The sequence below is a fragment of the Sceloporus occidentalis genome, unplaced genomic scaffold, assembly GCF_023333645.1.
Source record: "Sceloporus occidentalis isolate IW3139 unplaced genomic scaffold, rSceOcc1.0.p SCAF_236, whole genome shotgun sequence".
Lineage (NCBI taxonomy): Eukaryota > Metazoa > Chordata > Lepidosauria > Squamata > Phrynosomatidae > Sceloporus > Sceloporus occidentalis.
In genome coordinates, this window is record NW_028317216.1 from 1,172,791 (window position 1) to 1,200,677 (window position 27,887).

The following is a 27,887-nucleotide window of genomic DNA, read 5'->3' on the forward strand; positions in this document are numbered from 1 at the left end:
ATATTTTTTTTTTCATGGGACTTCCCCTTTAAAAGAGACAGACCCTGGCGTTATTCTTGCGCGCCCCGGATTAGAGCCGATGTACTAATCATTCTAATAGCACAATGGGTTTTACTCACCTTCACCCCGGCGAGCATTCCAGTTGTAGAGACACTAAAATCAAGGTAAGCCAATGTTTCTGGGTCAGATGGTTTGTAGATTTGGGAAGGTCTCTTCTTTGGCAAATCATCTACAGAATGAAAATATGCGACCTTTAGGATTAATTCATTTACAGCAGAACGCTTGTGCGGGTTACAAAACACAGTGATAACATTCTACATCTGCCCCTCGAACCCCCTTCACTCTGTCAGTCGCTTTCCCCGTGGGGTCACGTAACCTTTCGTTACACGACCACGCTGCGTTCCCAACTCCCCAGTCCAGCCCTTTGTGAACAATTCTGGACCGGCCCGGTGGCAATCGCCCTCTTGCCCCTGAGCGATGCGTCGCTTTCCCATTCAATATTCATTCACTTTTCATATAGACGGCATATAACTCACTTTTTATTACACGATTCACACATATATGCAGTAATACAGACTTCCACTCGCGGCTTACAAGGAACGATACGGATGTTATTACGCCGGAACTCACCGGTGTCGAGGATCGGCGGCCACGATCTAACATCCACGGCTGCTGCAGCTTCTCTTGAGCGTAACAGTTTACAGATGAGCTGAGTAGTCATCAGACAGGCAGACCGGCTCACCTGGGACAGAAGATAAAAGACCAAGACGTTAACCAGGCTTTCCGATGAAAGTCCACAGTATTCATTTCTACCGCACGCTATGCGAGCCGCTTACAGCTGGTAATGGTAGCCTCATTCAGATTTTTTTTACTGGGAACCCTTAATTCTCATGTGACGCAAAATTAGGCACTGATTGGTTGTTGCCAAAGAAAAAAGTTCATGGACAGGGGGTGTTCTTCTAAAGGAGTTACAAAATGCATCACTGGAAACATCATTCCAAGCAGTCCATCATTCCAGCCCAGCTAGTCGCCCTGTTTTTTCCTGCTGTAAAGACTCGGAACTTAATCAGTCGTTGGTCTCGTCTTAGATTCAGGAGCCATATGCCCTATCCCATGCATGTTTACATTCCCTTACTGTATTACCCTCTACCACTTCTGCTGGGAGGCTGTTACACTTATCTACTGCCCTCTCAGTAAAGTAACACTACATCTAAGCCTCTGATCCTCTAGTTATAGAAGACCTTTTGTCCAAGGATCCCTACCCCCCCCCAAAAAAAAAATCCTGAGCGAAGTTGGAGCAATTAGCTAAAAGCCGCATGTGACCCAAAGAGTTAAGATTTTTATATAGAAATTAGACCACATAATAAATCATTTCGTTAAAAATTATTATCTAATTGCAACCTGCCTGCAACCTCATCAGTAACTAATGCAAATATCTAAACACCGAGCATTAGAACTATTAGCCAGTCTGCCTAATTAACCAGCTATTAAAACACTTTCTCTTCCACTTGTCACATCATTGGACTCCGTAGTTATTATAGCATTATTATAGTTATTATTTTATGCAGTTATATATTATATATATATATACTACATTATATTGATAATATACAAAGAATAATAATTCAATAATGGCATCAATATAATTATATAATTAATATAATAATGATAATAATAATATAAAAATAATAATTCTAATAATGGTGTTAATATAATTTATTATATAATTAATATAATAATGTTACTAAAATAATATATAAAGAATAATTCTAATAATGGTATTTTATTACGATTATTATATTAATTATATAATAAATTATATTAACACCATTATTAGATTTATTATTTTTATAGTATATTATTATTATATTATTACCATTATTAGAATTATTATTTTAATATATTATATATATATATAGTTGTTATTATATGGTATTATGGTAATTGAACCTTCGAGAGGAAAGGGACAGGCAATGGCAAACTTTACCATTTATTTGGTCCATTTTAAAATGTCTTAAAATGCCGTCCGCGGCCGTAAATATTCTTCCCAAAGGAAAGTTTTTGCTGAGTTTATATATTTGTGGTAATGGGTACCAAACTTTTTCACAACGTCCGGCCCCATATGGTGCGCGTCTCTTATAATTGCTCAATTATAAGACGAGGTTTTTTTTCAGAGCAAATGCAAATCGGGGTCGTCTTATAATCAGACCTCAAATAGGTCTGACTATGAGACGACTAAGATCCAGATCCCCCGCAGCTGCAGGGGACCTGGATCCTCCTGTCCCCCCCCCCCACTTATCGGTGCTTCTGAGTCCCCGGTGTGTAGCTGGGGCAGTGTGTAGATGTCTACAACTTCCGCTGCAACAGGAAGGAGGTGTGGCTAGCAGCGGGGGTTGTCTGCGTCCATCGCGCAGACCTTTCCCGGCCGGTGCGGGGAACTCTGATCTCTGACAGTCGGGGAAGGTCTGCGCGATGGACGCAGACAACCCCCCCCCTGCTAGCCACGCCTCCTTCCGGCTGCAGCGTAAGTGCGTGGGATCTACACGCTGCCCCGGCTACATGACAGGGAAGTCAGAAGCACCGGTAAGTTTGGGGGGGCGGGGGAAGGGAGTGTTAAATGGGGGGCATAAGGCATTTCTGGAGGCAGAGTGCCCTTAATGCCACTATGCCTCCAGAAATGCCTTTTAACCCTCTATACGCCACTCTGCCTCCTGAATGCCTTAAACCTCCCTATATACCACTCTTCCCCATAATATGCCTTTTAACCCTCTAAATGGGGCACAGTGACATATGGGGTTAAAAGGTATATCATGGGGCACAGTGGCATTTAGAGGGTTAAAAGGCATATCATGGGGCACAGTGGCATATAGGGGGTATAAGGCATTTCTGGGGCAGATGTGCATAACTGGGGGGGCAGGTTGGAAAATAGAAGGAAATAAAACCAAAATATTTTTCTCAATCATAGCTTTTATAAAAAGTTTATAGTTTAGGTGAATTAACATTTACTGGTAAAAAAAAATTTCCTATAGAGTCGTCTTATATTCAGGCTTTTTCTTTTTTTCCTAAATTAATATTCAGATTTGGGGGGTCGTCTTATAATCAGGGTCGTCTTATAATCGAGCAAATACGGTATATACCGGGGGGGGGGCGATACTATGTACTGAATGGGAAATCCGCTGTAATGTAACATATATATATATTTAATCACAGCAGAATAGTTACTAGTAGAAAAACACCAGCAGGAACAATGGAGCACAAAGCGGACGTCTCACCTCCACTATCATTTTCACCGTGGGCAATGTCGTTGCGATATTCTGCGGATGCGGAGGACGCACGGTAATCGGCACGCAGCCGGCATAAAGGCAGCCGTAAAATGCCGCAATCAGGTCCGTCCCTGCGAGACAAAAACGCGCACGTATGAGTTAATAACGCCAGTGTCCTCTCCCATACGGCTTCCGACGGGTTACACGGCGACTGCATCTTCACGCTGGCAACATATATACCCGGCATTTAGTGAGTTTATTAGCTTTGTGGACTTCCAGAGATCCATAGAAATCAGAACTTCATACCAGTAAGAACCCTGGCTTTAAGTAAATTAGATTTTTTTTTTTTTATTTCTTCTTTTCACCTGGAGGATAAACCAGCGCGACGTGATCTCCGTCTTGTAAGTGTCCTCTTTCCATTAACATGACCGCGATCTTCTCCGCTCGCTTGTGTAGCTGGCTGCACGTCAGAGAGTTGGCTATCGTTCCCTGTACAGAGAGACACAGAAAAACAGAGAACACACACACATATATATATATATATATTTAAAATATATATAAATATATCTATATGGTGACCGACGAGGTATAAACGAGCCTTACGGAATTTAATAACTAATGATAGGGCATACTAAAGCTTTAAAACAGTGCTACATATTATATATATATATATATATATATATATATATATATATATATATATATATATATATATATATATATAATATGTAGCACTGTTTTATACAGTGTAGCATTGTATATATATATATATATATATATATATATACATGCATAAATATACATATATATATATATATACACACACATATACATAAATATATATATATCTATATACATATATATATATAATATACTAGAGTCACCTATAAGAGTGTACCAGCCCAATAAATTAGTCAATTAGTGTCTGCACCTAAGTATAAAATGATTAACGCCAAAGCGGACATAAAACCTAGCATTTAGTTAAGAAATCTATGAATAAATGTAAAACCCTTCCGGTGGTAAAAAAGCTTAGAAATAGCATCAGTATTTACGCATTTATTACAGTTCGTACATGCGCTGCTTGGATATAAAGGGTAATTTGTATCCCAGTCTGCCAGGTACAACTAACATTTTTCCTAAAATGTGGAAATAAAGATCTCGGTTCTACGTTTAGGAAGCTTCATAATAATAATAATATTGCGGAATGATTGTTGCAGTATTATATATATATACAGCAGGCAGGGCCAATGGCAGGGAATTATTCCTGCATGAAGGGCCAAGTGTCCCTGCTTAACGCATAGCAAAAGGCGATATAAGATCTAGCCGAGCGTTATATGAAGGCAGGCAGAGAGCTTTTTAATGTATAATTAAGTCGGGGAGGGGAATGGCTTATTTTGGTTCACAACATAGTCATTAAACCCCGTCAACAGCATATGAAATAAAACACTAGGAATGCCCAGAGGAGACATTCGACGGACAGGCAATCGCCATTGTTGTTTTACGTGAAGATAATCGGGGTTTGGGCTTTGATTTGGAGGCCGTGGGAACCCCGAACATGGACCAGAGATAATCTAGAACAGAGCGGGAAGCAGACCTGGTGGAAGCAGAAAAACATTAACGACGTAATATCAAGAAACCCCGTTTAGTCACCCGTTTTTATTCCTCACTCGGCAACCTGTAAGGCAAACAAGCAGATGAACAGAAAAAAACGTGTGGCAGCCACATATTTCATGGTAACTTACAATGGGGAACTCCAGGTCAGCAGATAAAATAAATATGATTATTATTATTATTGTTGTCATTTTTTTTTCTTTTATATAAAGCGCCAACAGATGCTATAGCGCCGTACGACAGGGAAAGCATACACATTTCTCGACATACTGTTAACAAAGACAGACGGTGCAGACAGGAACCCGCTCTCCGGAGACTGCAATGTCAAATACGGAACGATCAAGAACAAAACCCACTTTTCTACGGCACTTCACTGCACGGCTCTACACAGATGATTATCTAAAGGGACTCGTCCAAAAAAAGAGGAATCCCAGCATGAAACAGTTCCCAAACCGATGCAAAAAACGGGCGCTGTCCCGACTTTGAGAGGACCAACGTTAGTAGAGGGGATGTAGAGGAACACAGGTTCCGAGGGTGGAGAGGACCTGTCTTAATGACCATTACTGGTGTGAAAACGGGACCGGCCGGGTTCTACGGGCAGCGTGTGTGCGGACCCAGGGCAGAAATTAGGTTTTAATATATAAAAAGGGCTTTTATTGGAAGATCTGCACACCGGCTCGGGGGCCTGGGAAGCGATCAGTTTGCGTACTCATTCAGATAGGATTCGGCTTTCACACAAGTCCCTTTAGCACAGGCACTAGAAGCAAATATTGCCGCTCAGTGCTCAGATACAGAGCGACAGGAGAGCGCAAACCGAGACCAACAATATTTTTAGGACTCCACAACATGGTCGGCCAATCAGTCTCTGCTGTTGATGGACCCCCCCAGCCTATAGAAGGCCGAGGGTGGCGTAGGTGGGATCCAGCCAGAGGTCAACAAACCGTCTCCGCAATGGCCCCTTGTATCTAACTTTACGTTACTTGATAGATACAACGTAACATCTGCTTTGCCATTCCTGTCCTTGTTTTACTTCAAGAACATTGGTCCATCAGCAGCAGTGTATGACATGCAGTTCCAGAAATGGCCACAGTGTGGCATAGTGCATGATGCAGTTTTTAGTGGTTGGCTTCTTTCGGTGGTCCTTCTATCGAGCACCAATAGACAGAGCTGAATTTGCCATAAGGTAGATCTGGCAGGCCTCCTCCATATTACAACACTTTTTTGACCCACTTATTATGGCTGTGCTCACACCGACGCTCTCCTATGGATATGTTTCTATTTATTTTTAACCCCTTAAGGACAATGGGTTGTCCTTCAACCCATTAAAAACAATGCATTGTGGGCCCATACATGTAAGGGGTTAAGAGTACGTTGGCTTAAATTCTAAGTGCCGAGGATTAATATGATTTGGGCTACTCTCGACATCATTAAGATTTTCATTTTGGACTTTTTTGGGCCATAAAGGGCATCATCCTGACCTCCAATAAAAGCAATTCAGGATTCTGATGGAACACAAAAGCCTTTTTTCTGGCTCATTATCCTAAGTGCTTTGAAATACCAGAACCTTCTAAATCCGGTTGGAAATGAACGCTACTTTATTGAAATGGTTCCAAATATACCGGCAAGGCATTTTCCTATTCTAGAGAAGAATGTTGACGTCTATTGAAATGTAACAAGCAAACATGTTCTTGAAAGGGACTAAAACGCTTTCTCGTTTCATGCGATAGAGATCCCATTTAAGATAATTTTATGAATAAAGGGGAATGGAGACTCAAAGTGTAAATATATAATTTTAGATAGTAGGCTGGGACAGTAAGATGATCTCAAGGATCAAAATATCAGCGGATGTGGCTTACACATCATGGCCATCCTCGATAACACTCATCACAATAATCCATCATTTAACATATATCTTACCCTTGAATTAAGTAACGTGTATAGGACATGATCAGGCGTGGTTTGAGATCTCCACTGTAGGACTTCTGACAAGAATAAAAACTAATAAAATACAAAAAGAAAAAGAAAATATTAATATCCGACTAATCAATACATGTATACAACACATACGTATGCACTATGTATGTAGGGACTGAATTATTTAAGACGCCAAGAGCTTTGATTTTACCGGGACGGTCCCAACAACAAAAGGTTCAGTGCCCGTGTCCGCCTGTATCCAGATCACCAGGACTGCTGGCAACTTGGCACGCACGATGTACAAAATTGAGCAATTTCACGCGTTTCCAATGCATTTTACTATATGCAAATCAGTACGTGCGCATATCACAGTGTAGGCACACATAGGAAGGGGTTAAATGTGATAATTATGCTAAAGAGCCAAAATATGGGTGTGAACACACACATTTCTATAATAACTTTTTTATAACTAACTAAAACTCCCATTACCCTGATCACCCTGGGAACGATAAAGTGAATTACAGCATTTAAAATGTACAACATATGCAAAACGCATTTAAATCATTTTATTACATTCTTCTATTGGGGGGGCACCCGTAACATCCTAAACACCAATCCCTGCGTGTTAACGGGGATCTAGGGTGCCAACAGATCTTTTCTTTGTTTTTACGCAATGTGTTACCATAGCAACAAGAAGCCAACATTAAGCTGTCTGCTCGACGGGCCAATTGTTGCCTAAAGGCCGAGATCAGATGTTACTTATTTTTTTTTTTCCTTCAAACATTGGAGGAACGGCCGATCGGTCTGTGACAATCAATGTTCTGAAAAAAAGATCTAACAAAACAAGAACGAGGGCAATACAACCTCATCCGTTTCGGTGTTTAATTGGTTAAAACCATCCACAGACCACTATTGAGAAAATACGGAAAGTCAGTGCGGTCTACGGTTTAATAACGTCAAGCATCTGTATATACTTCAAGCCACCCACAAATCCTTTATGGGGAGGAAAAACAAAAGTGAAATGGTAAAATGAGTCACAATAAGAAGTTGACGCTGTTCTCCGGGAATGCGAAGTATCCTTCTACATGTTTTAAAACGGTCATAGCTGCACAGGGCTATCCTCAAACACACCGTTTCCCTCCATCCCATTTATTTTTGCCCACTTAAAGAAGCTCCTCGACTTGTTTCTCTGTTTCAATGGGAAACGCTGTGCAGAAAAGCTAAGCTCGTTCCCTCTTTACCGATAACGAGACCGTCTAGTAGACGTCTCCGCCAAAGACACGGATACGGCATTGCCGGGTTCCTCGATGCACGGCGTGATGTCCTCCTAAAGCATGCGCAGGGACCCGGCACCGCGGGAGGACAGAAACTACGCGCCGATCTCTGCCAAGTCGGGCTGTTTGGGTTTACGAGTCGCTTTCATGTCCCTCATTTGAGGAGCGTAGCTGCAGAACGTTATCTTAGAGGGAATGAAAGGGAGATGGAAGGAGAACAGAGGAGACAGATGTTCTCTTGGCGCTGATCAATCCATCTCTGAAATGTCATCGCCGGTCTGTTTTATACGCAGAAACCTTTCTACATCGTCACAGCAGAAACAAGTGTTACGGCTCCACGGGGTAACAAAGGAGTCAATATGTCCCTAGGAAATTCCAGTTTATATTATAATTCACATAAAGGTGGGGCCGTTCCTTTGTTCTTTTCTCCCCCATAATCAGTGATCTTTGTAGTGAGTGCTACGTTCATTTTGTGGTTAGGAAAAAGCAGAAGGTTTGTTGTACATCTTGTTTTCTCTTTTTTGTTTGTTTGTTCTTCTTTTGTTTGTGTTTTTACTGAAGAAAAAAAACAAACCATAGAGATGAACCTTCAGCCTCCAGCAGGTGTTCTACTCTGAGAGACTTCTCTATGATGTTTCAGGTGTTCTCTCCATGATTCAGGAAGCGGAAGCACGAAAAAATGTTGTAACAGCAGCAACAATAACTATTATAATAGGTAAATTAATATCTGTCCTTAAAACCTATGAACACATTTCCCAAGTATGGGACGCCCTATGGGGCAAAGTCTAGACCAGGGGCGTCCAACCTGCAGCCCTCCAGCTGCTGCAGGACTACATCTCCCATACTCCTCAGCCAGCCCCTTAGCTGAAAGAGCATTATGGGAGATGTAGTCATGCAGCAGCTGGAGGGCCGCAGGTTGGACACCCCTGGTCTAGACTATTATTCCCAGCGAATCATAAAAAGTCACAAACTAAAACAATCTGCCCCAAAAACCATAGGATGTTCCTCTTAAAACACTTACCTTTCTAGCCTGATCGTTGTCTTCTATCTGCCCCAGATCCCTTCCGCTGGCTTGTGCAATCCTCTTACCCGAGACCAAGTTCCCCACCATCACAGAGGCAGGGCCAATTTCTACAGGAATAACAACAGCACATTGATACGGCCGTAGGAAAATATCACCACTTCTCAAGCAAAGCTGTATTGGTATGTCCATTTCGCCCCAGGACTGCTTACCCCGGAGGTAGAACATCAGAGGACCGGAACAGTTTTGACCAATAACTTTTTTTTTTTTTGGTTGGTTTGTGACGTACCTGGCTGTTTTTGCCGTGGCTTGGGCAGGTTTGTTACACAGGTGTGCGGGCACATCAGGACGTTGCATGGATGCAGTGATCCTTCCAGGAACAGTTGCTTGGTCTCTGAAAGGTGAATGCCACCCAAGGGGGTTTTGGGGAGGGTATTTGCTGGTACGAGTGCTAAACAGTAAACACCAACCTGGTGTATACTGTCAATAGCCTAAAAAGACAAAAAGCAACAAGACGAGAGGTGACGTCATGGCAGTGTTAAAAGGGACCACAAACCTTCACCTTTGATACCATCTGCCACACCGCCATCGTATCTCGTGTTTCTCCCGTAGAGCTTGTAAACAGAAAAGTGGAAGCTTCATCTATTTTTTTTAATTAGTTTTAATCAAAAGTAACAAAAAATATCCTGCATGGTTTCCAACCATCAATGCCATATAAAACTTGTCATATCTTATACCTGGAAGTTGTAGGGTGGCCCTTTATTCAAGTTTACGCTAATTTAGCTTGGACCATGGGCACAACTCACAATTTGACAGTCAGTTCAAAGATTTCCATAGTTTTTGCGAGTAAAACCAGGCAAGATGTGATTGTCCTCCCCATGTACAAGTACCTGAAGGACTCGGCTCATCCACTGGAAGCTGTCCTCCTCTGTAGAATCCGGCCTCTGCTCAGCAACGATGACTATCCTCTCATCATGCAAGACGTTGACCGAAAACACGGCTATCCTGCAGGTAAGTGGGAGTCGTGTTAGCCAGCTGCACATGCGCAGACACAATGCGTGCTCCTGGAACCGGCACAGCCCAGGTGTTTTAATACCAACTTTTACCGAGCTGGACAAAAGTACCGTATTTGAATATTAATGTAGAAGAAAAAAGAAAAAGCCTGAATATAAGACTACCCAATAGGAAAAAGTTTTACTGGTAAATATTAGTTCACATGTAAACAATTTTTTTATTTTTTTCATTAAAATTATGATTAGGTAAAATGCCTTTTTTGTTTTTATTTCCTTTTATTTACCAACCTGCCCCCCAGTTATGCACATCTGCCCCAGGGCTTGCCACTCAGCCCCCCAGATATGCCTTATACCCCCCCATTTCCCACTCTGCCTCCCTGATATGCCTTACACCCCCTATATGCCCCCACTCGACAGATCCATCCCTAGACTTGTCCCCCGTGCTCCAGACTCCCTGGTGTCAAGTCGGGGCAGCCGGTGGACACCTATGGGATGCGCACAGACGGGAGTGCCGGCAGCAGTAGAGGTTGTCTGCGTGCATCGCACAGACGCCCACCGGCTGCCAGAGAGGAGGATCTGGGTTGCCTGCAGCGCTGCGGGGGATCTGGATCTTAGTCTAGAAGTCAGACCTCTATTTGAGGTCTGATTATAAGATGACCTCGAATATAAGACAATGGATATTTTTCAGAAAAAACTTTGTCTTATAATCGAGCAGATACGGTTTTATAACAATCCCACAAAACGTGACATCGCAGCAGCTGGATCCTTGCTCTGCTTCATTACACAGTCTCTTGTAATAAGTAGTCTTATAAAGTGTGGCTCATCGTCAGTGGATTATTTCACGGTGGTCTACGTGTCCTTAAGATACATAGCCCACCCTGAGCTTCAAACAGTCCCCCCGGCTAAAACTTTAAAGTCTCCCGCTATCCTGTGACTACTGAATCATCGTGTCGCACCGGCAGCGATTATTACTATTGTTTTTACGCATTTTGTAGACTATGATTTAGGGAGTCTTCTGGAACATCTTAGCAGAAGCACTGTTAAATTATTTACCGCCTTATAACGCAGGCGGAAGCGAGTCTCGATGATAAAAGACTGCTCTTGTAAAATACACACACGGTTATTTCATTTACGCCCCGGGTGGATTTATCTGCAATGGCGCGACGTGAATTTTGAACACTGCTAAATACCATAAACGTGGCTTGCATATAATTAGCGCCTTTCTCCGCCAGGCGTGTAAATGATTCCCCCAACAAAGAAAGAGACATCAGCCTAACAGACTCTCCCAGACAGAATTCCCAGCATTCGCAACAGATGGCAAGGGAATCTTTAATACCTGCGCGTTTTCGGTTAAAATACCTGACTGTGTCTAGGAAAATTATCAAACCTTTTTCACTCTTTATGAGATCACTTTGTGATAAGTGGTAGAACGCTACAGGTTAATTTAGTAATTGACAGACAGTGTCTCTGCTCCTTTGAGGCTGAAATTAAAAAGGCACAATCGGTAATCATCCCATACTGTAAATAATTCATCACTTATGACAAACGGTGAAGGAATGAATGCAAGATTTAATCCTTTCTCAGAAAAAAAGCATTTTCCTTTTCTTCTGAACTCGCTAGTATAAATTGCTAGAGACATCCCATGAAGCCGTGCTCTTCTGCCATTAGAAGCAGCAAGAAGTACTAAATGAACACAGACGTCAGGAATCTTTGGGATATTCATTCATAATACAGCTGGGTTGGGAAGAATGAATGCCTAGCCCTTGTAAACTATTTGAAAGATCGCAAATACCCGGAAGCATCAGTAAAAAAGCAGAAGGAAATAATAAACGGATGGCGGTTTAGATATTTTTCAGTGGTAGGGAGCACACATCACATAGAAATCATCATATTCATACACACAATCACACTGACATTCTTATTTACGAAGCTTAGCGCTGCTCAGTTTAAAAACATTCAACACCGTGACCGTTTATGCCATCAAATTGTATGACAGCAGCACAGAGGACAGGCAAACAACGAGGCTTGTTCATTAAAAGGAGAGTTAACCCTCTCCCTTCATAATAAAGGGCCAACAATCGAAGGTTTCTCCAGAAAGACTGTCTGAGTTGGCCCTGTATAATGCATATTTAAACGGGCGAGGATACTTTGATGAAATCTCAACGACTTAACTATAAGTTACAGAGGGTCAGCTAAGCTCTTCCTGCAGCAGAAGCTCACCGGGGTCGGCCCTTCATTATATATATATATAGAGAGAGATCTGCTTCAAGCTCAATGGCTCTTCATAATAATAAATAAGTGTTTAGAAAACATCAGTGTTTTTTTCATTAAAACATGTCCATGTTGTCGTACAATTTTTGCATTTTGTCTAAATTGAAAACAAAGGAATAACATTTTAATAGACGCCGATGTTTTGAAGTTACGTAGCAGAAGAAAACGGTTATCCCAATTATTTCTTCTTTTATAGTTTGCAACCAACCTTCCTCTGTAGACAAACTTCATGGGTTCCACCGCCAACGCAGTTGCTACGATGTCATCGGCATTGTGTCTGCGTCCGCTCACGACCATGAGGCCATCCATTTTCCCCACAACAAAGACCAGCCCAGCTGGTCCTATAAAGCCTAGGAGCCCCGTCCTTATAAAAGGATATTCGCTGATCGGAGCGCCCGAGCTGGTCACTGGGAAAACCTGCCAACAACAACAAAAAAAGTTTGGAATATGTTATGGATCCCAGCCTATAGAAAGCTGCCTAATGGTGATGGGGGTTGCATTCCAACAAGAATGGCAATGATAGGTGCAACAATTTGTGATTAATTTGGGATTCCATCTCTCTCAGCTACACGCATCAACACTCCTACGGTTCAACTCAATGAGTCCATATTGCTTTCCCTCGGTTGCTAAAAATAATATTCCCTTAATAAGCGTATAACATTCCTGCACTTCTACGACATACACCCCTGGATTATATCTATATCACTCCGGGGATTTAACAGATGTATGCGTCATCGCAAGGATCACCGGCGGCGACCGTCTAAAAACGGTTACTTGGATTCCTTTTTATCACATGCGGTATATGCTGCAGGCAAGGGATATGACGTCACTAAAATGGAATTAAATCCTCGTATAATCCCTTTCTGCCAGATTTGCATTTATTCGTTCGTGAAAAAAAAGAAAAAAGCGTTTCAAATAACGCAGAACCTGAACGCTAAGATTTGTTCAAAGTCCACGAGGTCACGTATTAAATGTGTCACTGCGTGTTCTAAAACGTTCTTTTGTCTTCACGGACATTCTAAATGGGTTTTTCTGCAAATGATGGTTCGTAATTTATCTTCCTTTATTATGCTAGCTACTAATTTTACGAATGCTATTTTTATATAATAACCCATTAATTTTAATTCTTTCAGTGGTTCCAGGTCAGCATTTTATGTCCTGTAGGACAAGCACTGGAGACTTTCGCTTGCGTGGTCTGCGAGGGGGGAATGTTTTCCGTGATGTACCTAACTGGCACTTATAAAGTCATAACGACGTAAAAAAATAAATAAAAAATGTTCTAGAGAGAATTATTAATGGAGGATATATTGAAATTTATTGCACCATTGAGGGTTCCCAGCCCACGAGGAGCGACTTTGACCTATAGGTTAATGGAGAAGTGCACTTGAACCCCGAAGGGCTCATTGCTTGAAAGAAAGAGACTATCCCTCGTAATACGGCTCTAACGGCCGTGTCTTTTATGGAATAAAAGGATGGGGAATACAAAAAGACAGCTATTGTTTCCTTCGGAGCTGAAATGCATTAAGCATGCAATATTACGGTAGTAATCCTTCCATTATACTGGCACATTAACCCGTCTTAATACTACATTGGCTTGTTAAAACACCAATAGGGTGTATCTATTCCCGGAAGAAGCAGGCTAAATCCACCGGTCGTCCAGTAAACCAGTTCAATGCATCCGGTTGGTAAGGTCCTCTACCGGCATCGAAAATAAAGCAAAAGAGTGCCAAAAAACAAAACATCCCAAAAGTGTTTAAACCGAATATAGACCCAAGCTGTTGGCAAACCCACAAGACCCACCTCAAAGGTATTCTTGGTCATACCGGAGAGACCATAGTACGATGTACCCGTAGCAAGAGCGCAGACACAAAGCTCTCCGATTTCATCCGTCCGACACAGCTGGGAAACGCCATCGGGTTTAACCGAACACATAATCGCTAAAGGGAAATCAAAGAAGGCATCTTATTAATAGGACCTCTTTCTTCAAGGTCCTCTGGCTGGGTGGCTCAACAAAAGCGTAAACTGATTCAACGTTTTAAGCACATGCCTCATTATATATATACAGGGGCCGTGTCAATCTCTGCTTCAGTTCAGCCGCTCTCCAAATAAAGCTGATTTAGCCCGTGCAGATTTATATACTAGTAATAAGTAAGCGGTGCCCATCTGTGTCCACCATGGGGAAAAGTATCTTGGAAAACATATCTTAATTTCCCATTTTCAGTATCTGCATGACTACCCCCCCCCCATTAAGTTATCTCTCCCCCGTTGTTAAGCTGCTGACTGCTGCCGATTGGTTAAGGCAGCCTTTGGAAGGGCAATGAGGAGGAAAAAGAACTTGAAGAACCTTATAAGATAATGCTTGATCTTCTATAAGGTCTATAAAGCAATTCAAATGATCACAAACAAGCTAGAGGTATAGAAAGTTCAACATTGCGGTGATATAAGAAGGAATTATTGTATATAGTTTGTTTTTTTATTATATATTGTTGTATATAGGTATAGTTTCCATGCCTGATCCGCCATCTTGAACCCCCATTTGTACAACACAGTACAAGGGCAGCGAGGGCCACCATTTGAATTCAACTCTATGTTCGCAAAAAATATAGTTTTAATATAAAAAAAATAAAATCGAATCCACTGGCAACATAACGAAATGACTTTCCTCACTTCACAGATATTTCAGCCCAGCCCACAACACGGCTATGGTTACAAGGTCACGCCAAGGACTCCGGGTACAGATGCGATGTGTTTAGATTTTCCCAGACGCTTCTAGCAAACAAAGGAGCCGGGAGAATGACATAATTCTGACAGAACTGGGAAAAAGAGCTAAAAAACAATCGCTAAAGGTCTAAATCGTACGCGTTCACGAATGTTATTTAAAAGAGAAGGTTCACGCTGGGCTATACACGTCGCTCTAGCTGTAAATGCGGACTGGGATTAACTGGAAAAACAACGCTTGCTACTGGGATAAAAAAAAATTGTGATGTTTTTAATGAGTTGAAAATCGAATGAACCCCCCCGAGAGAAGACATAATGTGTTTATTTAACGCGATAACATTGTCACAAGAGGAGGAAAGTTACAAATTCCGACCGATGATTTTCTTCATTTGGAATTTCTTTTTTTTTTTTTATGAAAACCCTGTTTTTTCCCCAGATTTTATTTTCCCAGAAAGCATAGGGGTGCATTGTTCCTATACGAACGTCTCGAAAATGTTACAGCTAGTTTAGGAGAACAATGGCCCTTTTTCTATTATTTTTTTACAGCAGAAGGACGATCTCGGCGTTTCTCCTTCTTGCAGAAAATCGGTGGAAAGCTGACAGCAGCTGCAAGCAATCTTCTGTGAAAGCATCCTTAAAATATTCCGTTCCTGCTAACGGCAGCCCTTCGAAAAGAACGCGGTTAGCGGAATTCATTGTTTCTCTGTGTTGTTTTTAGCAGTTTGGCAAACACAGACCACGGCCTCAGATGACCAGGATGATCGATGATGATTGTGGTCATTTTACCTTTTTTGTTAGCGGCTACGGGATAAATTTGGGGATTATCGCAAGATCTCTCTCCAGAATATTCGAACACTCGGGAGGGGGGGGGGGGGATTCAGCTATTAAGGCTGCAGTCTCGCAAACTGGTTTTGGCCAAAGATGTTTAACGCCAACGGCTTTTATTTCAATTTTCTCTAAAACAGTTAATGCTGCAACAAAAAACATGACTTAGCGTCTGTGTTGACGCCGACTATTATTTTCATAATAAAAGGGATTTTGGTGAGAAAGAGGAAAATACGTTCATATTTGGTCCATAGGTGTCTGAAAAGCTAAAAATATATAGAAATTGAAGATAATCTGGACATGGTGAAGCCAATAATAATAATATATAGCTGGTCCTAGCATTTAAAGGGGCAGTTGAATCAAGAGTCGTGTTCTGATACATGGAGCATGCACTTTATTACTATTAATATAAAAGTTCCAGAAGAGAATGTGCCCATTTCTAGAAACCTTCCAGGCTGGAAGACCAGGAGCCCTGGTGGCCATTAATTGCCCCGGTTATATCAGAAAGCGATGGCGCCGAATACGATGGCGCTTATTAAATCACTAAATATAGAACTATAAAGAGGGCAAGGAGTTTGTAGATCCCAGGGGCCAACCCAGAGAATTCCCAACAAAGGCTTTCCTCTATTGTTGCCAAGCAGGCTGACGGCACAACCAGGGCCACCTGGGCTGAATCCAGAAGCCAGCTGCATGCGCGACACCTGGGACTCTTTCTCCAGGTACGGCTACGATCACATTTAGCTTCATTCACTGATATGACCACAGCTCAATATAACCCAACTCTCAATATATTCGATGGCTGTATGCGTAGGACCACGAAACGACGGTATAAAAGTCCTCACCGCCAGGCATGACTGTTCCGACATCTTGCACAGTAAGTACAGAGAGCTTCTCTTCCGAGTCCACTCGAATGACGCCGTAGGTGAGGCCTTGCATTGATAACACTCCTCTCCCCGGGGGTTGGTTGCTGTCATCCGTCGGCCTGCGAAAAAGAAGCAATAATTACTCATGTAATAGGCAATGCACCTTAAAACGCCCACAGAAGTATTTTGGCCCCCATGCCTAACCTCCCTGGTTCCTGCATGGTTTTTATATACGCTAAGGCATAAATGTAGCCGGTATATTCCTTGACATAAACATACAGCCGTGGGACAAAGATTCTGCCTGTTTTAAACCAATGCACTCACCCCATGGTCCTAAAGCTTAACTTCCAATCACCAAGTTACTGTAACTCCGCCAAGCCAACTATATCTACGGGGGCACCAATGCTCTCCGTGAACGCTTTGGATGATCAGGGGTATATCTATGCCCTTGGTGAATGCTTTGGATGATCGGGGGTATATCTATGCTCTCCGTGAACGCTTTGGATGATCGGGGGTATATCTATGCTCTCCATGAACGCTTTGGATGATTGGGGGTATATCTACGCTCTCCGTGAATGCTTTGGATGATCGGGGGTATATCTACGCTCTCCGTGAATGCTTTGGATGATCGGGGGTATATCTATGCCCTTGGTGAATGCTTTGGATGATTGGGGGTATATCTATGCTCTCCGTGAATGCTTTGGATGATTGGGGGTATATCAATGCTCTTGGTGATCGCTTTGGATGATCGGGGGTATATCTACGCTCTCCGTGAAGGCTTTGGATGATCGGGGGTATATCTATTCCCTTGGTGAACTCTTTGGATGATCGGGGGTATATCTATTCCCTTGGTGAACTCTTTGGATGATCGGGGGTATATCTATTCCCTTGGTGAACTCTTTGGATGATCGGGGGTATATCTATTCCCTTGGTGAACTCTTTGGATGATTGGGGGTATATCAATGCTCTTGGTGAACGCTTTGGATGATTGGGGGTATATCTACGCCCTTGGTGAATGCTTTGGATGATCGGGGGTATATCAATGCTCTTGGTGATCGCTTTGGATGATCGGGGGTATATCTACGCCCTTGGTGAATGCTTTGGATGATTGGGGGTATATCTACACCCTTGGTGAATGCTTTGGATGATTGGGGGTATATCTATGCTCTCCGCGAACGCTTTGGATGATTGGGGGGTATCAATGCTCGTCATTTTCTGCACAGATCGAGAAAAGCATTTTCTTATATCCTACAGAGCAGAAGGCCGGCTCCCGTACAGCGGGATTATGGCGAATATCCATAGGAACAAAGTGCTTGTCATATAACCCACTGAATCGCTGAAGCAGTCAGCCAAGCCAGACTGAAATGTCACAGTAATTTTCAAGGATGAGCTGAGACATTACTCCATCCGGCTTCACCATGAGACACAAATAGGAAGATAATGCGATTCCGTCTGGGTTATGAATGACAATTACATGCAAAGTACATCGAGTTACTTAAATAGCCCAAGCTAATGTTGCTGGAGAAAGAATTCAGCCTCTTTGCAGGTCTCCTGAGGATTTCCGGTGTAATTTTTATCCCGCGTGCCAAGAAGAGTCTATTCACGGCTAATTATTAGCGTTCTTCTAGCAGGTCACGTGACGCGGGCTCATTTGGAAAGCAATACGGTCTCTAGCAGATGCCTATTTCCCTATCAGAACCCGCGGCAATAAATCTCAATTAGACGTTAATGCAAGAGTTTGCCCTAAGCGGACGAAGTTAAGTGAACTTGGGAGACTGAAAGCATTCAGGGCCCGGCGTTACTCCGCGTTACTGCCTTCCATTAATGCCCAACCGATATCACGGGGAAGCGGTCAGGACCATGCGCATGCTCTACAGATCGGCGGATACCGGATGGTTACCGATGACCTGTATATTCTGTGGCTTTGTGCAAACAACCTGTGATTTCTGCAGGTGATCACTGAACGCTCGGTTCATTTAGGGAGTCATACATGCGCATCGTCTGGGATTTTTACTGTGCTAGGCGACTGGATCATGATACGGATCCAGTTGCGGTGGCCGAGTCCCTGAGGTCCGGCACATCTGCTCAATGATCGGACCTGTTTAACTTGCAATCAGAAGGTAATTATGTGCCCTGCTTTAACGCGAGCGATTTCTCTCTAAAAATACACCGTAAGCTCTGTATCCTTTAATAAACAAAAGCATATCACAGATTGTCTTCATACTTACATCGTGTTACAGGCTCCCGGGAAGGCAAATCCACGGACCTAAAGGTCTTTTACAAAAATAACCCTGTATACGGTGTCAACTATATAAACAGTATAAAGGCCAGATGGAAAGGGGTTATGGAGGCGCGATGGGAATCACTGTGCGCTGCGATGATGTAAAGACTGAATCAAACCTTAGTGAAGGCTAATACCAAGAGAAAACGTGGGGTTAATAATGTTTAGAGGCAGGTCTACATAAGGAACAGGTACTATATGGTGACAAATTAATCAGAAAAACAGCCCAAGGTTTAAAAAAAAAAATCATTACATTTTGTCAAAAAGTGATAAAAAAAATAAATCACTTATTTTCAATTTAAAACAATTAGAATAACCTTGAGAATTTAAACTTTTTTAAATCATACATCTCTTTTGCCAAAAAGAGCACCCATCGCTCTCTATCCCAGACCTGCGGTGACCTGTGTCCCTGGACAGTGAATTCCAGAACTTCACTGCCATCACTGTGGAGCAAAAGCCCCCGCGGTCTCTGCAATGCAGAGAGACCCCCGACATCTGTGTGCAGGGGGGGATATTATAACGCTACGTTCCATATTCTTCTGTAAATTTAAATGTGGGTAGCATGAGATTAGGGGACGAGTCCCTAACACCAGAGGGCAAGAAATTCCATTACCACCCCCCCCCCAAGAATTCATCATAGCCACCAAAAGCCAAGACGACTCCGGATGAAGCAGACACACAATATAATGATTGCGATACGCTGCAAACTGCTCCGATTTAAATGTCAATTAGCAACTAATTCCCGCACAACTAAAAGAATTTGTTTACGGAAATATTGTTACAAAATGGGATCGGCGGAAGAACGCTAGAGAAATACGAGGTCTTTCTGTAAAATAAACCCCTATTGTTGTCACACCAAGATGTGCGAGAAATCAGCTGGAAATATAACGGTAACGGCCCCAACGACCGCAGCATATCGCACAATGTCAGCAGAACACCCGTTAATAGACAAAGTGACACCTTTTACCCGGCAGGAGCCCGCGGGTGACAATTACAAACGCTGGAAAGACACGCCGCGCGCCACGCGTTTCACTCGGATTTATCAGCACTCGGACGCCGAGGAAAAACATTTATTTAAGATTGAGATACCACAACTAAAACGAAACGGGATAAAGCTTCCCGTCCCCTCTCCACACACAAGAGGAGGACATCCATACAGAACAGATGCGTTCTATACTAATATATATATATATATATATATATATATACACACTATCTATAGTCAGGTACAGAGGCCCTTTATCACTCCCATCACTCCTGTGTTCCAACGGCCCTTTATCACTCCCATCACTCCTGTGTTCCAACGGCCCTTTATCACTCCCATCACTCCTGTGTTCCAACAGCCCTTTATCACTCCCATCACTCCTGTGTTCCAATGGCCCTTTATCACTCCCATCACTCCTGTGTTCCAATGGCCCTTTATCACTCCTGTGTTCCAATGGCCCTTTATCACTCCCATCACTCCTGTGTTCCAATGGCCCTTTATCACTCCCATCACTCCTGCGTTCCAATGGCCCTTTATCACTCCCATCACTCCTGTGTTCCAATGGCCCTTTATCACTCCTGCGTTCCAATGGCCCCTTATCACTCCCATCACTCCTGCGTTCCAATGGCCCCTTATCACTCCTGCGTTCCAATGGCCCTTTATCACTCCCATCACTCCTGTGTTCCAATGGCACGTTGTGTTCGCTGATCCAAGTTTAAGTTTAAAAGGATAATTGATCGTTAGAAAACCCTTTTGCGATTATGTTACAGCCAGAAATCTCCTTGTTTTCCCACGAAGTGACAGTAGCGTATATCTATATCTCTATCTATATATATATATACACATACACAGTATTTAGGACAAGTTAAGCTATTTGTTGATACTTGGTTTAAGGCAAATCGTGCATCTGACCACATAACAGAAAAAATAGGGAAAATAGCATTCGTAGGAATACTAAAATATTAAAAATGAGAATTTCCACAAACATTCCAAACAGTAAAAGTAGCAGAAACTAAAAAATTATCTTCAAAGCTCCCATATCTCTTAGTAAATGTATCCAACATGAATCCATATTAGGCCCGGCGCCCCATAAACTTTTCCTAAAGACATGGATGGAACTGTATTACGTTTATATAGCCGGAGGAGCTGCCACTTGGCCTGCGATGGTCTTTGGGGTCACTTTACCTGCGTTTACAGTTAAGGGCAACGCCGAACCACGGAGGAAAAATGGACGGACTTTTCATTTTAGAACATTGGACTGGATGAACAGACCAGTAGAATGAAGAGGCTGCTAACCACGGAACCAACCAGATAAACGTACGAGATTCAACGACCACCAAGAGAAGAAAAATGGCCGAGAAGTGCTCTACACATCATCTCAAGCAAACGGCTGACAGTACCTCCTTATGGCCACGGTGAGAGCCTCCGGTGAGCTGGCACAAGGACAGATAACCTCCTGACGCAGACCTTTACTTTGGAAGACATTGAGGAAAGCATCGCAAGAAGAAATGGACCCTGGAGGAAAAAGCAGAAGAAGAGGACGAGATGATAAGCGCACACACCACGGCTCAGCGTTTGGACAAGATGATTTAAGACTCCATAAAGAATGCCGGCGACGCAGTGAAAAGTTCATCTCGAGACACGTCTTGCGGCATTACACGGTAAGAAACATGAACGCCAAACCAAAAGCCCATTGGTCTCTGTCTAGCCGGACCCGCTCAGGCACCGACGCCGTCTTCAGATCTGGCGGGACTCGAGACAGATCCATACCTTCCATTCTATCATTTATAATGCTTTTCTATGTGATCTAGACATACCTGTGTAATTACATTAGAAATCACCCAATACCTTTGTCTTAAATATTTTAATAATTAAATACCCTTTTTAATACATTTTTAATCATTTTAATTAAATATTTCCGCAGATATATAAGAAAACCTTAGGAAATCTAAATGGTAGAATAATTAAAGAGTTTCAAATAAACAATATCAGTATTTCGGACGATCAGCTTTATAATTAAACAGAAACGATATTGAGTTGTAACCCCAAAATAGGTAACGTGTCACAGGCTTCCTCGTCGTATGTTTTTTATTTGCCGTTCTAGTCTATTTAAAGAAAAAACATTTTTTAGAGAAGACAGACTACAATTTTTTTTCTTAAATGCAACCCCTTTAGTTTTATATTAAAAATAATACACAATTGCTGGAAAAATATATAATATTTATTTTATTTTTGTGGATGTTAGCGAGCGGGTGCATTTTTTTGGTCCATTTTGGTACTTTTTTTTGTGTTTGCATACTTTGTATTCTGATATTTGCCCATAATTTAATGCTTTAAATTATATATACTTAGAGCAAGCATGGTGGGAGCTGGGCCGAGGGTCCCACGGTGGGAGCTGGGCCGAGGGTCCCACGGTGGGAGATGGGCCGAGGGTCCCACGGTGGGAGATGGGCCGAGGGTCCCACGGTGGGAGATGGGCCGAGAGTCCCACGGTGGGAGATGGGCAGAGATAGACATGAATATTGTATTAATTTGTTTTCCCTTTTTCTATTAGATGAATGCATAAAGCTTTGGTTTGGATGTCTGCCTTTATGTATCACACATACACTGTATGCGCATGCATATATATACATTAACCATAACTGTCACAAATGAAGCCAATAAGAGCAGCCAGTGAAACACCGGGAAGGAATGAGTTAACGTTATAAACACGCTGATGTTGGAAGAATCACCTATGGTTTGGGAAGAGTGTTCTATGTGAAGAGTATCATCATAAAAAAAGCTATTTCAGATTTTTCTGCCTGGATGAATTGCCCGTCGCCTCGTCTGAACCTTCTGCTCAAATCACGCGGAGGACAAGCAAAGTCTTTTCGTTTTGTTTTGTTTTCCCATTAAGAAAATTAAATTCGACCACATATATCGGAAAATAAAGCAAAAGTGTTCATTGTCCAAATAAAACAAAAGCGTACTTACAAGGGTTGGCGCCATCGGCCACAATAAGCATGCGCAGGGACACCATGTTGATATCTCGCTGATCGCGGTGTGCAACAAGCGCCCAATGCATATCCCGAGACTTGACACAAGCAACCTTTGCTGGTAAGAAACAGAAGGAAGATTATTTGTTTTAATCGCCCCGGTTTTGTGGCCACGATCATCAAACAGACAAAAGAGTTAAGCCCCTGATTTATGCATATAAGCAAGAGGCGGCCAAACTCCAAAACTTAGATTCTTTTCTGGATTTTTTTTCTTTTTGAATACAATTTGACTATTAAAAATCCCAGCGCACAATAGAGACCCACTACAAACATATAGATAAAATAACGAGGCTTGGGATAACATTCTGGCCAAAAGTACCTTCACTTGTTATGCCAACTGTGGTGGTCTCAGGCAAAATACCCTCCCAATCGTTTTCTTTATAAAATATGTGGCTGAACTTTGACCTCGCAGCAAAGGGACTGAGAGCAAAAGCATCCTCTATCCTCAAATTCGGGCAACTCGTTACTCTTGCTGTCTCTGAAGTTAACTCCCAAGAGATGGATGGAGCTCCTCAACAGCTTGGATCTTTTCCGAAACGTATATAAAAATCTAAGACTCCGGGATTAGTTGGAAGGCGCGGATACAGTTTTGCTCTTCGGCTGACGGCAATATATTGGCCTCACATCTAAAAAACCTGTAAACCGTAGAGCTTGTGGTTTTTCCCAAAATTCTCAAAACCTACAGAATATCAAGCATCCAGCCTCCCAAACCACCAAGATGCAGAACGGGAGGTCTGCGTTGGAAAAATATGGGATCCACACCAGAAACTTAGACCATGGACTGATCATGCCAAAAAAAAAAATGTTAACTTTCAGAAAACCGAGCCTCATTAGAAAACCGTGAGGCTTCTGCTCTGTATTATCATTCGGCCGCTCAGATGTCTTGTCCCAAGGATATTGGGACCCTGACCACCAGTTTTAAGCTAGAAGACCAAGTCACCCAACTGAGGGTCATCATTTTCCTTTTTCCGCAGACTTGGGTACCCCGCTTGACGATGCCCCGTGGACACCAAGGTCTGCAGCTTGCTGAGGATCGCAGAGGCATCTCCAGCTGGCAGATGGAGAGAAAACCGTATCTTGACTGAACCCCTTGCCCAGTTGCCAACATGGCACGACCCTGATAAATATCAACCCACGGGATCGGCATACAAACCCCTTTACAAAGGCCAGCCTAATTATTTCCTGATTCTTACTTCCGGGTGTCTAGTTGGTTCCTGATATAAACGCGGGCTGATGGTAATCCTACACGCAGCACCAGATCTTACCTTTATACTGGCAGACTTTCTGGATCCAAGACAAGGGATTAACTTTCATGAGAGAATACGGGATGCTTATCACGTGCATCATGTTCATGACGCTCTGCAAATAAACACAGCAAAACCCTCGATTACGGGAAAGCAAAGAAAACGATCTGCAGCATAATTAATCCGTGCAAATATGAATACTAATTAAGATTCTTGCCCGCTCTCTTGATTTTCACGGCCCCTCTTTAACTTAAATGTTCATCATTTACAAACGGGAGATCTCTACGGCTCTTCACATCGCTCGGCACGTTATTGGAAGCATTTCGCGGAACGGAGACTGAAGTATGCTATTTAAGTGATATAGTAAAGCTCTTGTGTAGATGCATCGCTTCATTGTCTCTTCTCCGTCAGCGGGTAATTACTAAGGCGCAATCACAGCGAGCGGAAAAAACGAGGTCCTCAAAGGGTTAAAGCAGCTGAAACTATTTCTCTAAAAAATATAATTTGTCTAAAGAAAAAATAAAGAATCAGAATCAGAAGGTGTTTTTTACAAGGTTCCATACTTTCTTCATACCCTCCATCAGCTTCATGTCTCCCCCTACCCCAAGGGTCCTATTTTGCCCCTGGGGCAATGTTCTGTGAATGGAGCAATCACCATGGAAACCATTGGTGCCAGCTGCACCATATCTAGCACCAAAATGGTCCAATGGCCAAACTATAATTGCTGGGGTCTCTAGAAGGAACCCATTGGGCTTCTTGGTATGATTCCTGGAAACCTGGCACTGTTCTGCGCCTGTGGTTATCCCAGATGCATGTTTTCATCAATATAATCCCAACGATCTCATTTCCCAGTCATGTATTCAGTGACGCAGATTCTACCTGTTTGAGCGACAAGTTGTTGTTTCCCATATAACCGGCAAAGGCACGTATAGCCAGATGGGATATTACCCCAGGCAACGCCGAGCGACACCGAGCTTGTATCATTAACAAAGGCTGAGCTTTGGGTTTGCAGAGCATCAGAAGATCTAAATTCTAGCATTAGGTCCCCCTGGGGCTCTGTGACTCCTTGAAGTCACCTTGAAGCATCATCTACTTGGAATAAATTTACTTTCCAATTGTTTTTTTTTTTAATAGAAAGTTACACTGTGCAAAATAAAAAAAAATAAAAAAATATATAAAATAAAATATAAAAAATAAATAAATTTCCAGTCCTTGTATTTTCAGTCGCATCAACCTTCTACACTGAAGACGGAATGTGGCCAAGATCCAAAAAAGATACCGAGAATGAATACAGAGGCTGCGGTTTTCCTTGCAGGCATCGGTTGACACAAGAAAAGCGAGGATATAATCGGCTTTGTTTGTATCAGGAGAGGGAATGTATACGTGGATTAGTACGCCACGGCATCTGCAGCAGCTGAGACTGTTCCCGACACACCGAGACGACGCTTCGCAGCATATGCTGTGCGTGACATAAGCCGTCGGGGGGCGAGGAGGGATGACATATAAAGGAATCCCCCTATGTTATGGCTACTAGGCAGTTGTCTGACTGCAGACGACACGGGTAAACTAGATCATGTATGAAATGAAGGTCAGCCACCAGCTCGTGGCTCTCAAACACTGAAGTTATGCAGGTATTAGAAAAGTTGTTTGTAATATGCACACCCAGGAACTCTGGGGGTCTTTGCTCCAGTCTCAGGGTCTATACCCCAGTCTCAGGGTCTATACCCCAGTCCCAGGGTCTTTACCCCAGTCTGAGGGTGAAGGAGCGGATAGTCAGGTCACACAGTAAGCAGCTCATGCCTTCCTAATCTGCTATCATCATACCTAAGACTCCTAATAGGTGTTCTTTCTACTTTATGGTTGATATCCCTGCTTGAACACTGGTGACTCGATTAAGGCCATCTTTAAGATAAGATTTAAGTCAAGATTTTCATTAGAACCATTCGGCTAAAACATAGAATCTTCATCGTTGGCTATTAAAGGGTTAATATTTCAAGAGTCTCACGATCAAACATTCCCAAATATCAAAATATGAGAAAACCCAACGATTTCCGGTGCCCCGACACTCTTATTTTGGAATTCTCCTCTGTATAGAAAGCCAACATTGTCCAGCTGCTTCGTCCAACTGGTGCCCTTGTGAGCCAGAAGAAGCTTTGAATGATTCTGTGCCGACCGCATCACGTTCTGAAAGCCCAGAGATTCTGTTCCATGTCATTCATTTACCTTTAGCCAAGCAGTCTATAACACCTTCTAACCTATGCACTGGATATGCTGCTGGGCCACGTAACATTGACCTAACTTACCAAGGTCTGAAACTTATAAGCCAACCCAATTGGGACCATTAGACTAGAATTGGTAGCCTTACCTTCTACGTGACAAATAAAATGCACCAATCAAGTGGAATGTCGGTAAAACTTGGATAAAATACCAGATCTTAGTTAGTTTACGATTATGCTTCCTTCCCATTTTGCAAGCAAAGTCTGACATTAACATTAAACATGCATATAGATCCATGCATCAAAAATAAATAAATATATACTTGGGGCCGATATAAAGAGCTCTCCGGCAACCTGTTCAGAAACGTACAAAGAACCAGAGGTCGTCCCGAGACGGGAAGAGCAAAGATTTCATACACAACATTCTTTACAGTGAGGGCCATAAAGGTACGAAATCCACTGCCACGAGGGGGTTCTATCAAATACAACGGATGCCTCCAAAAAGAGTAAAACAAGAACATACAGGGGTAAAAATGATTGAATTAATATTAAGATTTAGATCTTCTTGATCCAAGGTGAAATCTCATTGGCTTTTGGAGACAAGAAGGAAGGCTCCCCCCAGTGGAAAAATTTGAAAAATAACAATTGGGGGTTTTTTTGCCTTCCTTTGGATCACAAGCAGGAAGGATCGATGGAAGGATTGAACTTGATGGACTTGGGTCTTTTTCAGCCTAAATTACTATGTTGCACACAGAGTAAACAATATACCGTTACTTTTCACCGTGAATGGGCTATTAACACCGGCAAGGACCGCACCACGGCTACAACATTTCGGTTACTTCCCCTGTAATCTCACAACAAAATACAATACGGAGATGACGATTATATCCGGCTCACCGTATGGATGCCGTGCCAAAGCCCCACATCCTTCTTAAAGTCCAAAACATTCACAATCGTTTCCGCTGTCAAAAGAAAAGTTATGTTTATGTGTTAGCAAAAATCACGGAAAACAAGGACATTTCTGGCTGTAACATAATTGCAAAAGGGGTTTTCCAATGATCAATTAGCCTTTTAAACTGATGGGAGTGATAAAGGGCCATTGGAACACAGGAGTGATGGGAGTGATAAAGGGCCATTGGAACACAGGAGCAATGGGAGTGATAAAGGGCCTCTGTATATCTATGAAGATATTCCATTAAAAATCAGCCATTACAATACAACGATAACCCTGTCTGCGCTGGATTTCTGATCCTTTTCATGTTATTTTATTGGACAAAATTTGCTTTTCTATCAAAAACAAGGAAATTTCTAAGTGCCCCAAACTTTTAAACATTAAATATCTCTAAATTAAGT

At 42.5% G+C, this 27,887-nt stretch overlaps 1 protein-coding gene across 1 annotated transcript in view; it reads right to left on the minus strand.

Moving 5' to 3' along the window:
- LOC149276507 (disco-interacting protein 2 homolog C-like) overlaps positions 1–27,496 on the minus strand; it is a gene marked incomplete at its 5' end in the record, with an annotated part of 48,639 nt that extends 21,143 nt beyond the window's left edge. The window contains 15 exons of the mRNA XM_089503569.1: positions 120–229; positions 631–742; positions 3,273–3,394; positions 3,629–3,752; positions 6,792–6,872; positions 9,084–9,193; positions 9,373–9,574; positions 9,974–10,088; positions 12,576–12,784; positions 14,168–14,304; positions 16,753–16,892; positions 21,440–21,554; positions 23,013–23,132; positions 24,340–24,433; positions 27,432–27,496. Coding sequence (XP_089359695.1) covers positions 120–229; positions 631–742; positions 3,273–3,394; positions 3,629–3,752; positions 6,792–6,872; positions 9,084–9,193; positions 9,373–9,574; positions 9,974–10,088; positions 12,576–12,784; positions 14,168–14,304; positions 16,753–16,892; positions 21,440–21,554; positions 23,013–23,132; positions 24,340–24,433; positions 27,432–27,496 — 1,856 coding nt within the window. The remainder of the gene's footprint in view (positions 1–119; positions 230–630; positions 743–3,272; positions 3,395–3,628; positions 3,753–6,791; positions 6,873–9,083; positions 9,194–9,372; positions 9,575–9,973; positions 10,089–12,575; positions 12,785–14,167; positions 14,305–16,752; positions 16,893–21,439; positions 21,555–23,012; positions 23,133–24,339; positions 24,434–27,431) is intronic.
- Between the last annotated feature and the right edge of the window lie 391 nt (positions 27,497–27,887).